Source organism: Colletotrichum scovillei, assembly GCF_011075155.1.
Source record: "Colletotrichum scovillei strain TJNH1 chromosome Unknown Contig00002, whole genome shotgun sequence".
NCBI lineage: Eukaryota > Fungi > Ascomycota > Sordariomycetes > Glomerellales > Glomerellaceae > Colletotrichum > Colletotrichum scovillei.
The window spans coordinates 2,020,285-2,032,215 of record NW_023336260.1 but is presented as its reverse complement, the minus strand read 5'-3'; the positions used below and the strand labels follow the sequence as shown (position 1 = coordinate 2,032,215).

Below are 11,931 nucleotides of genomic sequence, written 5' to 3'. Positions count from 1 at the left end.
CTCTGCAACCGGGGTACAGGCTCAGGGGCCATTCGTCATTGCCATAAGCTAGCGGAGGAAGAAGCCCCTAATCCCGAGGCATCGAAAGAGCTTCATCTGCGGGCTGACGATGGCGGCAGGCGGCGCAAATCACAGCCCAACGGACCAAACCCACCACTAGGAGGCTGTCTCCAGACTCCCACCCACCGGCGGCAGAGCGGGAATGGATGCCAGCAGGGCCGGAACTCCTTCGATTGGTTCTTCGTCATATCCGCAATTTCTACGGAGTAGAACCTGCCTTCTTGGTGTCTGTGACGCTAGCATCACAGTGGCTGCGCCCTGCAGTGTTATCAGAGAAACCGAGATTCAGGAGACTGCAGGACTCCGTTACACACCGCAGCCCTGTCGGCCGCTTCCTTGCACCCGAGCCAGCGATGGAGTACGGATAGACGGTTCACGGGCGAGGCGGCGGCATTGCACCGCGTAAGCGGGAGTTACATCGCCAATCTCCTCGACCGAACGGTGTCCGACGCGGCATGTAACGCCAAGCCGTACAAACACGCTCACGCCAGATTCGTCAAAGATACGAGGACGCCTGCAAATCAGCCTCAGGTGAGATTACAATCAACACCTAAACAAGCAACAATTCTGAGAGAATACTTGATAAGCTCGGATTCGAAATCGCACTTCTTGCCAGTGACACGGCCAGCTTCTTCGACTGTTCTCCGGCCAATCAACGTCCCTTGTTCTCCAGGCTGGCCTGACGCCCACAAACGCGTAGTACGACACTGCGCTATTTCCTTCTCCGGATGAAAGCCACCAGGGAATGCATCTCAAAGAACAGACTGTGGTTCCGGGAGAGGGCAGCGTGAGTCTAAGGGTACATTTGACTTCAAAGGCAAGCTAGGCCTCTGAGAAGAGGCTTGCTTAGGCAGGTGAAGTCGATAAGATAGATCATTGATTTGACTTGTAGCACAAACAATCCGAGACTTTGTCGATTGGGTTCTTTAGAGAAGCGGGCATCTCTCCACAAACACCAATTGCCGAAGTCTGCCGCCTAGTTGGTTGACTGGACATGGTTTCAACCTCAGGCCAGCCCTTCCAAGCGAAAGGGGGAGACGACAGTTGCTTGATGATTGCTGAGTGAGCACGGAAACGACTTCTGAAACGAATCCAGAATGTTGTCGAGAGATGAGAGAAGTGAGTTGCTAAAATTGTGAAAGACTGAAGAGCAATTTCGGCGTAACTTTGAAATCTCCAGGTTGCACCACCATCGGTGGTCTAGAGATATTATCACATCATCATAGTTATCTCCTTTTTCAGCGCAACTTGAACTTTCGTTCCTCCCTCTCCCCTTTTCGCCACTGATCAATCGCCCTTCCATACATGAAGCCGTTGAGATAAGCATCTCCAACATAGCGGTAATCCCCGTCACTCCCTGCCGGACGGATGATGCCAGGGGTAGAGCAACCAAACAGCACAATAATGACATCACAGACAGCCATGTAGCCTGAACCCATCCCGAGGCGACCTTCGTATATGACGCAGAAATAACGTCCTCTTAAACGATCTCCAAAGTGTTCTTGGATAAAGTGTCGTCAATCCTGTGGTCGGATCGTTGTCGTAGCCTTGACTTATTTCTTAAGTTCTCGGTCAAGAGGGAGCTCAGGCAGAAGTTCACGCAGCAATGACGTAAAGACGTGGTTGGAAGCCGTCTCCCACTCCTCGGGGCTTTTCACCTCTGGTGGTCTAAAAAGGGCACAGCCCTCGTGAGGCCACGTAAGGGTGGTTTGAGTATAGAGCATCTATTAAGCTAGAGAGTAAGAGATTTAGAGTCGGGCTTTTATAAAGAAAGAAAACCATTCAAACAGACTTTTGCAAAATATAACAGTACCCAAGTTTTCAATTTGAACAATAATTACATGAACACTATTTCAATAATGAAGTTTAGAACATTTAACTTAAGTTCGAAAAGTCTTTAAGGGTTTATCAGTTTCCCCGAGTTAACAAAAACGCCGCGTTTAGTAAGTTGAAAAATCCGTTACTCCAAGGTGATTCGAACATTGAACCGACCTTCGATTGATGAGCTTGTATCTCCAAAGAACAGTACACTAGCGTTGGATGATCCAGGATTGTACCGGGTGCAACGCCCTTGGCCACGCGGGAATTGAAGTTTTATAAGACTCTCCTACCAAAAGCTATGAAAAGGATAGATAGATTGCAATGTTCCTCTCACAGAGTTGATCGGTCTTCTACAGTCGGCCTGTGCTCGTCAGAAGGGTACAACATCAGTCAGTGGTAGTAGGAGATGCTGCCACAGGGTAGCAAACGCGAAGAGATTAGATAGACGAAGTCGAGGTCTTAGGAGAATGATATAGAGGCAGAGTATAAGTTTATGCATGACTAGTGAGAACTGGTGCTTGCTCAGGAGGAAACCGCAAAATGACCTCTCTGTAACATCGTAGCCTGACGACAGCGGGGACGATCACGAATGCAGGACATGCCGAATGAAAGTATGATCGAATTCACTGCATAGCCCACCAACAGCACTTGGAAGCGGCACTACAGCCATGTCTTTAGATTCAAGCGATGAAGGCGACCCGCGCTGGTGTTATCCCACCTCTCGTTGCTGTCACCAAGGCTGTTTGTGAACCCAAACTACAAATGCAGTATTTTGCGCTATGAACACTAGCTGATCTTCTAGGCAAAGCTTGATTCTCGACTTCTATCTCAGCTCAGTTGGCTCAGGTTAAGAGACCGGCTTCGCGGTAGATGAAGGTTCTGGTAGTCCAAAGTCCGGATCGATATCAGCCTCCGTTGGGTCGGTCTCACATTCGCCACTCTCCGCCGGCACGTTGGTGTATAGAGCGTCGTTGTACGCGGCATCAAGCGTGCCCTGGAAATTTGCATCGTTGAATGGGACCTGCGTGTGCTCGTATTGGATTCCGTTTAGCTGTTGCTGTGCAAGCTGAGGGAGACGATGCCAGTCGATAAGTGGGTTATTCAAGGCGCCCGCAGCGCCCTCTCGAGACGGCACGAGAGGCACTCCGCTGTCATATGCTACGATAGGGTTGGTTGCTGAACCGCCATCGTTCAATTTGACAAAGATGGTATCGCTGTCTTTGTATGTGACATCGAAGCTGTTCTGGGGGTTCTTAGAGTATGCAACACCGAGGGATTTGAAGTTGTAGATCAGATCGGAGCATCCGTCAACTCGAAGCCATACGACGGCAGTGATCCAGTGGTGTTTATGCTGTTGCTCTTTACCCATAACCTTGGGCAAGTACCAGCTGTAGATCACACCCCATCTCCCGTGAGATTTCCCAACTCTGGCGTAAACTTGACCGCTCTGCCCAAAGTCACGACAGTCGCCGCCCGCCTTTCCAGTTGGTCTTAAGCCAGCACTGGAATGTAACTATGTTAGCTTTGATACCAGGATCTAGTTCTCGCCTGAAAGGTTTGCGTACCCAGCATTACCATTGGCGTCAACTGCAGGGTACGGGATGCATCCTGAGTACGAATGAAGCAGCGGTCTGAAGGTAGTCTCGATCTCTCCGATAAGATCATAGCCAGGGCTTTCCTCCAAAGCGACTATTTTGTTGTGGTCCAACCATTTATCTTCCACTGCCACATCACCACCGCGCCTCCAGTGACTAGGCGGTGATTGAGAGGGCGTTGCGTTGGCGAAGCCGAGTAAGGATAGAACAAGGACAGAAGTCAACAATGTCATGGTGGACCCGGGCTGTGATGAGTTCTTTGGATAGACGGTGTTATTCCAATGAAAGCAGTCTCCAAGTGGAAATACTATGACGTTTATTTAAGCCGAAAGAAGTGCATGACCTGAGGCTGGAAGTTCTATAAACGAACAAGCTCCAGAGGCATCGGACATGAGCGATACGAAAGTCCATATTGAGCAATCAAACTATACCATGGTCTGATGGTTGAGTTTAATTCCTGGCCGTGCATTTGCGGGCAGCAGTCTATCTGCCCGAGGATTTGTGCAACAGTACTTTGACCTAGAAATGCCAAGCGTAGAAACAGCCGAATAAATCAGCTTTAGCAGGTTGAGTACACAGCGGCAATATCCGCACCTATATGTCAGAGACCCACACAGAACTGGCAAGCAACTAACTCTATCTAATTGAGTTTGCTACAGGTGCGAGAACAAATCCGCAATCATGTAGCCTTTCGTTCACTCTTTCTCGTATCGCGCGAGGCTCTCAAGGGTCTACAAAGAGTCAGTAATATTCTAAGCTATTGACATGGAGCTGGATGAAAATGATAAAAGGTGCACTGCAGCCTCCTGGCCTATCCACTCCATCAGATATTTTTACTCGTGTCCCGGGTTTTGTGCACCCGGCTATCAGTCGCTTTTTGACCATTTATTCTCGATTGTATATCCCTCTTTAAGTATACTGGCATTCGATCTAGACCAAGATGAAGTTCCTACACATCCTTTCCTATTGCGTTATCGCGTCAGGCCTCGCCGTACCGAATACTGCGCCCGAAGCAGAGGTCTCCGTCCGCAATCCGGCTGAGACGGTCCCTGTTCGCACCGATACCTTCAGCTCAGCCGGTATCTTCTCTCGAGACCAAAGCAAAGCTTGGAGGGAAGCAGAGAAGGTCGTAGGACAGCCACTTAAGCACGGCAAAGTGTATTATTTCATGTCCTGCAACCCGGCGTATCGCAACCATTACAACACGCGGGATGCCTACTTGAAGTATGTTATATCTCAAACCGACTGCGTTCACGTTGGTTTGGTTGTTGGAAAGACCTCCAGGTGGTTCAAGAAGTTTGAGGCCGAGTACCTGCACGTGAGAGTCGATGTAGACAACAGACCGGACGAATGGTACCAATCCCGTCACGACTGGGATGGCCCTATCATTGATCAACGGTTAGTGACTACTATACAATTTATCCTCCAGGCTGTATTCGTGTTTGTGCTGACTAGAATTTTGACAGCATTACCTTTGGCGGAATGACAGACTCGACCAGTATCAGCAAGCTGTGGAAAGCTGGTAGGTATCTTAATATCTGTTCTCTAGCTAAGTTTTACTGACTGAAACACAGGCAAGAAGTGGGTCAAAGATGCTGGCAACCGCATGGACGCAGACTGGAATTGCCTGCAATATTACAGATATCTAGTCTCTCTTATTTGAGAGTAGATTTCTCATTGATTTCACATGCAAGTCGAGAAAGCGGACTTCGGATGTTCTATAGGTAGCATTCAATAATGCAATGACCTTCGTTCAGAGACCCAGTCCTATTAGTCCTAGTTCTCCCAATTTTCCATCGCGTGGTCAAAACGCGCCAACCACTCTTCCCTGGCTCGCACATAGATTTCGATTCCCTTCCTTGGTCGAATATCCAATATCTCAATGAACATACCCTCCACATCCGGATATCGATTTCGACGCGACTTGTTTCCCGCATATTGCCATCTAACACAATGTTGGCCTTCTGGCTCAAAGATGCTGTCAACTTTGAGCCGAGGTCCACGGCGCCTATAGCCTTTTTGCCGGGATTTGGTGACCAGTCAGGGACCCGGGAACGAAGGCTAGCGTTGTGTGCATGCAGTGGGTAAAGGATAGGATCGCATATGACATCCAAACGTCCTGTATTCGTTGCAATCAAGTCGAACATATTCCTGTAAATTGACTCTACAGTCATGTCGTAGTCGGCTCTGATGTCGTTTCGTAGCGCTTCAGAGAGCAGCCCCAAAGTTCCCCAACCTTTATCCTTTGGATTAGTTGCCTCTTTGTTCCTGCATGCTCTCATCACTTCCAACAAAGAGTACTCGCCAAAGATGAACCCAGTAAGGGATCGACTCTTAAGAAGACTCGAAGGGCCATGTCTTGCTAGGATTGCCGCGTACATTAGGTGAAGTGATTCTGTGAAAGTCCTATATAGGTCTTTCCTTGTTCAGTACCAGACAGTAGCGGTTCAAACCCTTCTTATTGCTCTGGGAAACACCGGCAGCGTCTACAAAGGTTTTCCATGGCAGAACAATGGGGCCGCAATAAACCACAATCCTGCGAGCATTGAATACCACATGAACAACCCACAGTCGATTCCAATAATCCCCTTCGAAGAGAGAGATGACAGCACGAACTTCGGCCTTCCTCTTGCCCGAGGAATCAAGTGGCGTGAAGTCTCTGGCATCTGGTTTCCGAGCAACCTCTCTTGAAAACCTTGTGGCAGTGCCACTCTCATTTACTTCATGTCCCAGCGAGATGGATACAGACTTGGCCGAGCTGTAGATTGTGGTCATGAGCTGAATCAAATTTATCTTCTCTACAGAGTTTTGTTGGACAATGCTAAGTGCGTTCACCCAAACGATGACTGCGTCCTTCTGTTGTCGAAGTGCCCTCAAAGCGCCATGGAGGCTGGAAGAAACACGAATTTCTATGCAATAGGGTTCTCAGCGTTTGGTGTCTCCCGGATTTCTCCAGATGTAAAATATAGCAACGAAGCTTAGTGGGCTTACGATGTATCCATGCAATATCTCAAACTTGATTGTGGAGGTACTTGCCGGAAGACCTCTGATCAAACGAAATCCGTCTCTGCCGAGCTGTCTATGATTATAGACTTTTTCACCGAAGCCTCGGCGTGCACTAGTAGGTAACCAACGGTTCATTCGTTACAAGGCCGAATGCAACGTTGTTCCGATGCATAGGCCCCTTATTCTGGAGAGAGCGTGCTTCTGGAAACGGGCTATCGTAGCCAGACTCCACAACTGTGCAAGGATGCTTCTCTGCTTGAGATCTCACTTGTATGACAGGCGACGACGGTTGGGGTGTGGTCCTTATCTTCTGTCGTAGTTCATTGTCGGATTGGTAGCCCCGGATTGGGCGAGGAACCGAAAGATAACGAAAATCATCTTCATGAGTACCTTTGATGTTCCTGTCTGCCATGTTCGCAGGCTATTGCGGTTGCTATTCTACAACGATAACGAGTTGCGAAAGACATCAAGCTTTGGGAACAGGGAGAAAACCCCGACGTCGCAAAGGAGGGGGTCCAAGTCCTGAGTGAGACTGAGGGCATGCAAAGGCCGAAGAAAAGGAGGGGTGAGAAGCAGGCTCTATGAATCTAGTCGGGCTTGACATGCGAGCCGCTAAAATCTTACTGTTCACACCATATGCCCACAAAGTATCAGTACGCGCAGAATTTGCCAACTTCTACAGTGTGTGTAACATTATTTCCGCTGATATTCACCAAGCAAAGCAGACTACAAGCTTTGTAAACCTGGCGGTGGGGTTATACGCAAGGCTGGATGTGACAAGAAGTCCCGGCGCCTGCTTTGTTGATGAATAACATGGAGTTATCAATTCTATCACACTTCGAACCCAAGGCTGAACATTCCATCAACCATAGTTTGTGGTAGAAACACCTGAATCAAGATGAATAAATGGCACATGGAGAATTAATTGAGAATCTAACCATATATCTTTAAGTTTCCCAACATCTTTCCGTAACATGAAGTTAAGAGACTACTGATTGAGACAGATGACGATCCATGTTCATCCCCAAGAGCCGTGGTGCAAGCTATTGGGCCGTCCCCCATCTACTTTGGTCGGTGGCTTGAGCTTTTGTAGAGTAAAAAGGCTGTTTTTGACAACTGACCACGTATCAATGATGGGTGACCTCGGCTCTAAGTTCTTGGAAGTTCTTGTAAACTTTCATCTACAAGTCCTTGTAATCATCATCGTAAGAACCAAGGAACAGGTTAGTAGCCGCCTTGCCAGCAATCTGCTGGGTAGCCTTCTCGATGTCGAAGAGCTGGACATCCTCAAGCTTGAGGCTGAGACGAGAATCGATTCCGTAGACGACGTTGGCAAGGAAGTTGTAGATAACACCGGAAGCGGTCCTGTAAGTGAAGGAAACCTCAGCAGAGACGCGGTTGATGGTTGATTCGAAAAAGTTCTTCTTGAACTCGTAGCTGCGCATGGAAGCGGTGGAGCCAGGGGTAAGTCAAACCCCCCACTTCCCGGCACCCCCCTGTTTCTGGCACCCACAAAAACGCGAAAATCCACCACAACGCAATGCCCACCCCCAACCTCCTTTTATCACAACATTTTCAATTCGAGTCCAAATGGGCTCATTTTTTGCACATACCTTCTTCTATATCTAATGCCTCAATATACCGAAGATCAGCTTCGTCAGGCTCTCGAGGACATCTCAAACGGCAAGAGTCAAAAGAGCCTCATTGGAGTATGGGATACCACGATCAACCTCCAACTACGTCTCCAAGGTGGTCAGACTAGGAAAGTGGCTTTTGCTGACTGGCAGAGGCTGTCTCCTGACCAGGAGAGTAAGCTGGCGCATTCAGGCTTCGCTGGGCCTCGCACCAACGCACCAACAGGTGAAGGAATTCGCAGAGCGAGTTCTGGCTGCTGCTGGGGATACCAAACCATTAGGAAAAGGCTGGATCTATGCCTTCGTGAGAAGGAACCTATCATTAAGGTTCAGAGAAGTCGTTCCATCGATTCTAGACGCGTTAATGGGGCATCTACTGAGGTCATTAGGAACTGGTTTAAGTTCCTTGCTATCCCTGAGATCAAGGACATCAAACCAGCCAACAGATATAATATGGATGAGACTGGCATCCTCGAGGGTCAGGGCTAATGGGTTAGTGCTGGGCATGGCTGAGACGACGTCTGTTCGCAAGAAACAACCTGGGTCGAGGGCATGGGTCTCTATCATTGAGTGTATCTCAGCCTTGGGTAGGGCACTTCGTCCTCTTATCATTTTCAAGGGAAGACGGTCCAACAACAGTGGTTTCCATTACATCTGGTTCCATACGATGGGTGGGAGTTTACAGCAACAGATAATGGCTGGACTACAGACTTAACTGCCATTGAATGGTTAGAGAAGGTGTTTATCCCACAGACTATGCCCGAGGCTGAGGGCGAGGCTCGACTGTTGATTGTGGATGGGCATGGGAGTCATACGACGACAGACTTCATGTGGAATTGCTATATTAACAATATCCATTTACTGTTCTTACCACCACACTCCTCTCATGTCCTCCAGCCACTTGACCAGTCTGTCTTCAGCCCTGTTAAGTCAGCCTATCGGAAGGAGCTCGGTTACTTGTCTCAATGGAACGACTCTACCATTATAGGTAAAAGGAACTTCCTGGACTGTTACCAGAAGGCTCGACTTGCTGGTCTATCAGTCTCGAACATCAGAAGTGGTTGGAAGTGGACTGGTCTACACCCTGTAGCGATGGTTAAGCCCCTGATGAACCCTATGGTATTACCTGAGCCTTCTGCTAAGCCCACCACACCCAAACCAACCAGTCGGGGCAAAAAGCGATGCCATAATGGTCAACAAACTACCCCTGTTGAGCCATGGGATTCTGCTTCCTCTGCAGTGGTCTGGTCGACACCCAGGAAGCTGGCAGAGCTCAGCGGTCAACTGCATACACCCAACTCGACAATGATACCAGCACTCAACGGCTGCTGTTCAGGAAGGTGAAAAAAGGCTTCACAGAGCAGGCCTGGCAACTGGCAGCTGCCCAGCAGCAGCTGGCTCACCTGAGGGCTCAAGTTACCAACGCTGCAGTTAGGAAGAGGAAGACTGTTCAGATCGATCCCAACACGAAGTTTGCGAACATCAGGGATATCCATCGGGCTCAAATCGAAGCGGGTGAAAAGGAGGTTATTACGGCTGAATCCAGCGACTCTGAATGCCCTAGTGAGGCTGGCAGTTGTATTGTAGTGGGTGTGGTTGAGGATCAATAGTTAATAGTAATGAGGAGGTTGGGTTGTGATCCCATCGTTTTTGTGGGTGCCAGAAACAGGGGGGTGCCAGGAAGTGGGGGGTTTGACTTACCGCCAACCAAGGGGTTGAGGTGGAACGTAGTGACTCGGTTGGTACTATCGACAACGGCTTCGAGAATGAACTTGATGGCGCCGTTGAAGATGACGTTGCCGCCCTTGAGGGTGATCGTGAAGAGATTCTTGCGCTTGGAGGGAGGAAGCTGGCGAACGGCCAGCTCGGTGTTGGGGACGGCTTCCTCATCCGAGTCGCTTCGCTCAAGGATCTCAACGGCAGTCTCGTCGGAGGCGGCGCGGCTGAGAAGCTCGTCAGAAGACGAGGGACCAGAGAGATCACGCGTTTCGACAACGAAGTCACGCTCAGCCAAGTCGACGGTTTGGAGCTCGGTGGGAAGAGCCATGGCCATGGACGCCAAGGCCACGGCGGTGAAGATTGATGCAGAGAAGCGCATGGTGAAAGATTGTAAAGTGGTCAGATTCAAATGATTGTGTGTTCAAGGAATGAGAGACTGTGGTGATGAGGTAGGAGAAGATGACTCTTGGCAGGCAGAAGAGGCTCCCTTTTAAGGCCAGAAGCCACTCAGCGACAACTTCAAAAAAAAATTTCGCTCAACTCACAATCATGAAGCTTTTCCTACGTGAAGCCATCAGAAGTTCCAAACAGGCCGTGGCATTCTCACTCCGTCGGCTTCAATGGAATGAATCTTGAAAGCATCCCGTTGTAAGTTCGCTTTCATAAATCTAGGTTTGTTATTCATAGAGTTGGCCTTCCCCAAAACGTACGGAGCATTTAGGCAGTTCAGTGTGTCTCTAATTGTATAACTCGTATGCACAGGTCAACTTTCAGTCTTTGCCTTGAAAAAAACCCTACGTGGTGAGACGAACGATTACCAACTACGCTAGACAAAGCTTAAACCAGCATCCTTCAAGGTTCGGCTGGGCCGAGATAACTAATACAAACAGTATAGCTCGTTTTTAGGCTTCAAAGAAGTCGATAATAGGCGGCAGCTGCTCAACGGCTGCACAGAAGTATCCCGTCGGGGTTTGAACTCCCTTTTACCAGCCTAAAATAGGAAGGCGGCCGAAATTGCATACTGCATTGAAGTCAAAAGTCCCCTTCAACAACACTCACTTAGCCTGTTCGTGTTCATTTAATATGTTTTCATCATGGGTTGATTATTGTGCTTGAATTCTTCCTAAAAAAGTATTCGATGAAGTTTCCTCCGTCGTTATTGTTTGTCGGCTTGTTCTATGGCCGATGCTATGCCCAAAGAGGGTTGAACGAGGCAATCTAGAAGGCCGAGATGAGGCGAAAGAAACTTACAGAAGGACCGCTAGACCACGAACTTGCCTGCGAGCTCAATTGTGAGTATTAAGCCGTGATTAGTCTGCCTATTCTTTGGACAGCCTCGTTCTGACTTCGTTGAGAGCTTACAGATCTTGCACGGATATAAATCTCAAGATTACGCCCTCAAAGGTGCATGTACACTCAGATCTTCATCATAACACTCCCGAATTATCACAGGACAACTTCAGTCAACTACTGTTACTCTTTACAATCTTCATCCTTTGCAACTTAGATATCATCACCCCAAATTTCAACAGTATGTATGCCTTGGCTACATCTCCAGACAGCGAGTCTAACATCTTTGCAGTGCAGTTTAGCTCTCTCACCTTCGCTGTCCTCCTCTGCACAGCTTCAGGAGCTCTTGCCCAGAACCAGCCAAGGGACAAGTACAAGTGCTATGTGCCTTTCGATACCTGCGACAAGCCCATTCCCGCAGAGCTGAAGGCATCGATGGCCAAGGAATTCGGTACCCGCAGCGAATGCAGAACGACAGAAGTCGTCTACTACGGCGCCCCCGACGCCGCGATTGAGGGCGTCTACTGCGAGCCCGGCCCGGTTCGTGCCATGGGCGGAATGTTCAGCTACAGCGTCGGTCGCGTTTCTACCGCGTGCCACGCAAAGTGCGAGATCTGGGGCTAGACACATGAGAAGCTGTGGCTTTCAATAACTGAGTTCGCTCTGTGGTGTAAGGATAGCCAGATAAGTTAGGAGAGATGGCCCGAATACAACACTTGCGTCGCTTTTCTTTCCAAACGGTAGAGAGATCGTTAGGCACTTTGCGTAATTACCTCATGCTCTGAATATTTGTCGATCACCATTTA

General features: G+C 48.9%; 4 protein-coding genes across 4 annotated transcripts; 3 read left to right on the top strand and 1 right to left on the bottom strand.

The window, feature by feature from the left end:
- Positions 1-2,728: 2,728 nt before the first annotated feature.
- HER10_EVM0001076 (necrosis inducing protein) lies at positions 2,729-3,709 on the bottom strand (the record flags this gene model as incomplete). Its single annotated transcript, XM_035470837.1, has 2 exons — positions 2,729-3,383; positions 3,447-3,709. 2 exons carry the CDS (start codon positions 3,707-3,709, stop codon positions 2,729-2,731), a joined length of 918 nt encoding a protein of 305 aa, XP_035336857.1.
- Positions 3,710-4,416: 707 nt separating this feature from the next.
- On the top strand, positions 4,417-4,962 carry HER10_EVM0009182 (uncharacterized protein; the record flags this gene model as incomplete). Its single annotated transcript, XM_035478680.1, has 1 exon — positions 4,417-4,962. The coding sequence occupies one exon, from the start codon at positions 4,417-4,419 to the stop codon at positions 4,960-4,962; it is 546 nt and encodes a 181-aa protein (XP_035337518.1).
- Positions 4,963-9,333: 4,371 nt separating this feature from the next.
- Positions 9,334-9,726, top strand: HER10_EVM0011792 (uncharacterized protein; the record flags this gene model as incomplete). Its single annotated transcript, XM_035481211.1, has 2 exons — positions 9,334-9,358; positions 9,389-9,726. The coding sequence occupies 2 exons, from the start codon at positions 9,334-9,336 to the stop codon at positions 9,724-9,726; spliced, it is 363 nt and encodes a 120-aa protein (XP_035337741.1).
- Positions 9,727-11,066: 1,340 nt separating this feature from the next.
- Positions 11,067-11,749, top strand: HER10_EVM0008883 (uncharacterized protein; the record flags this gene model as incomplete). The annotated part of the gene is made up of 2 exons (XM_035478390.1): positions 11,067-11,127; positions 11,343-11,749. 2 exons carry the CDS (start codon positions 11,067-11,069, stop codon positions 11,747-11,749), a joined length of 468 nt encoding a protein of 155 aa, XP_035337487.1.
- Positions 11,750-11,931: the final 182 nt, after the last annotated feature.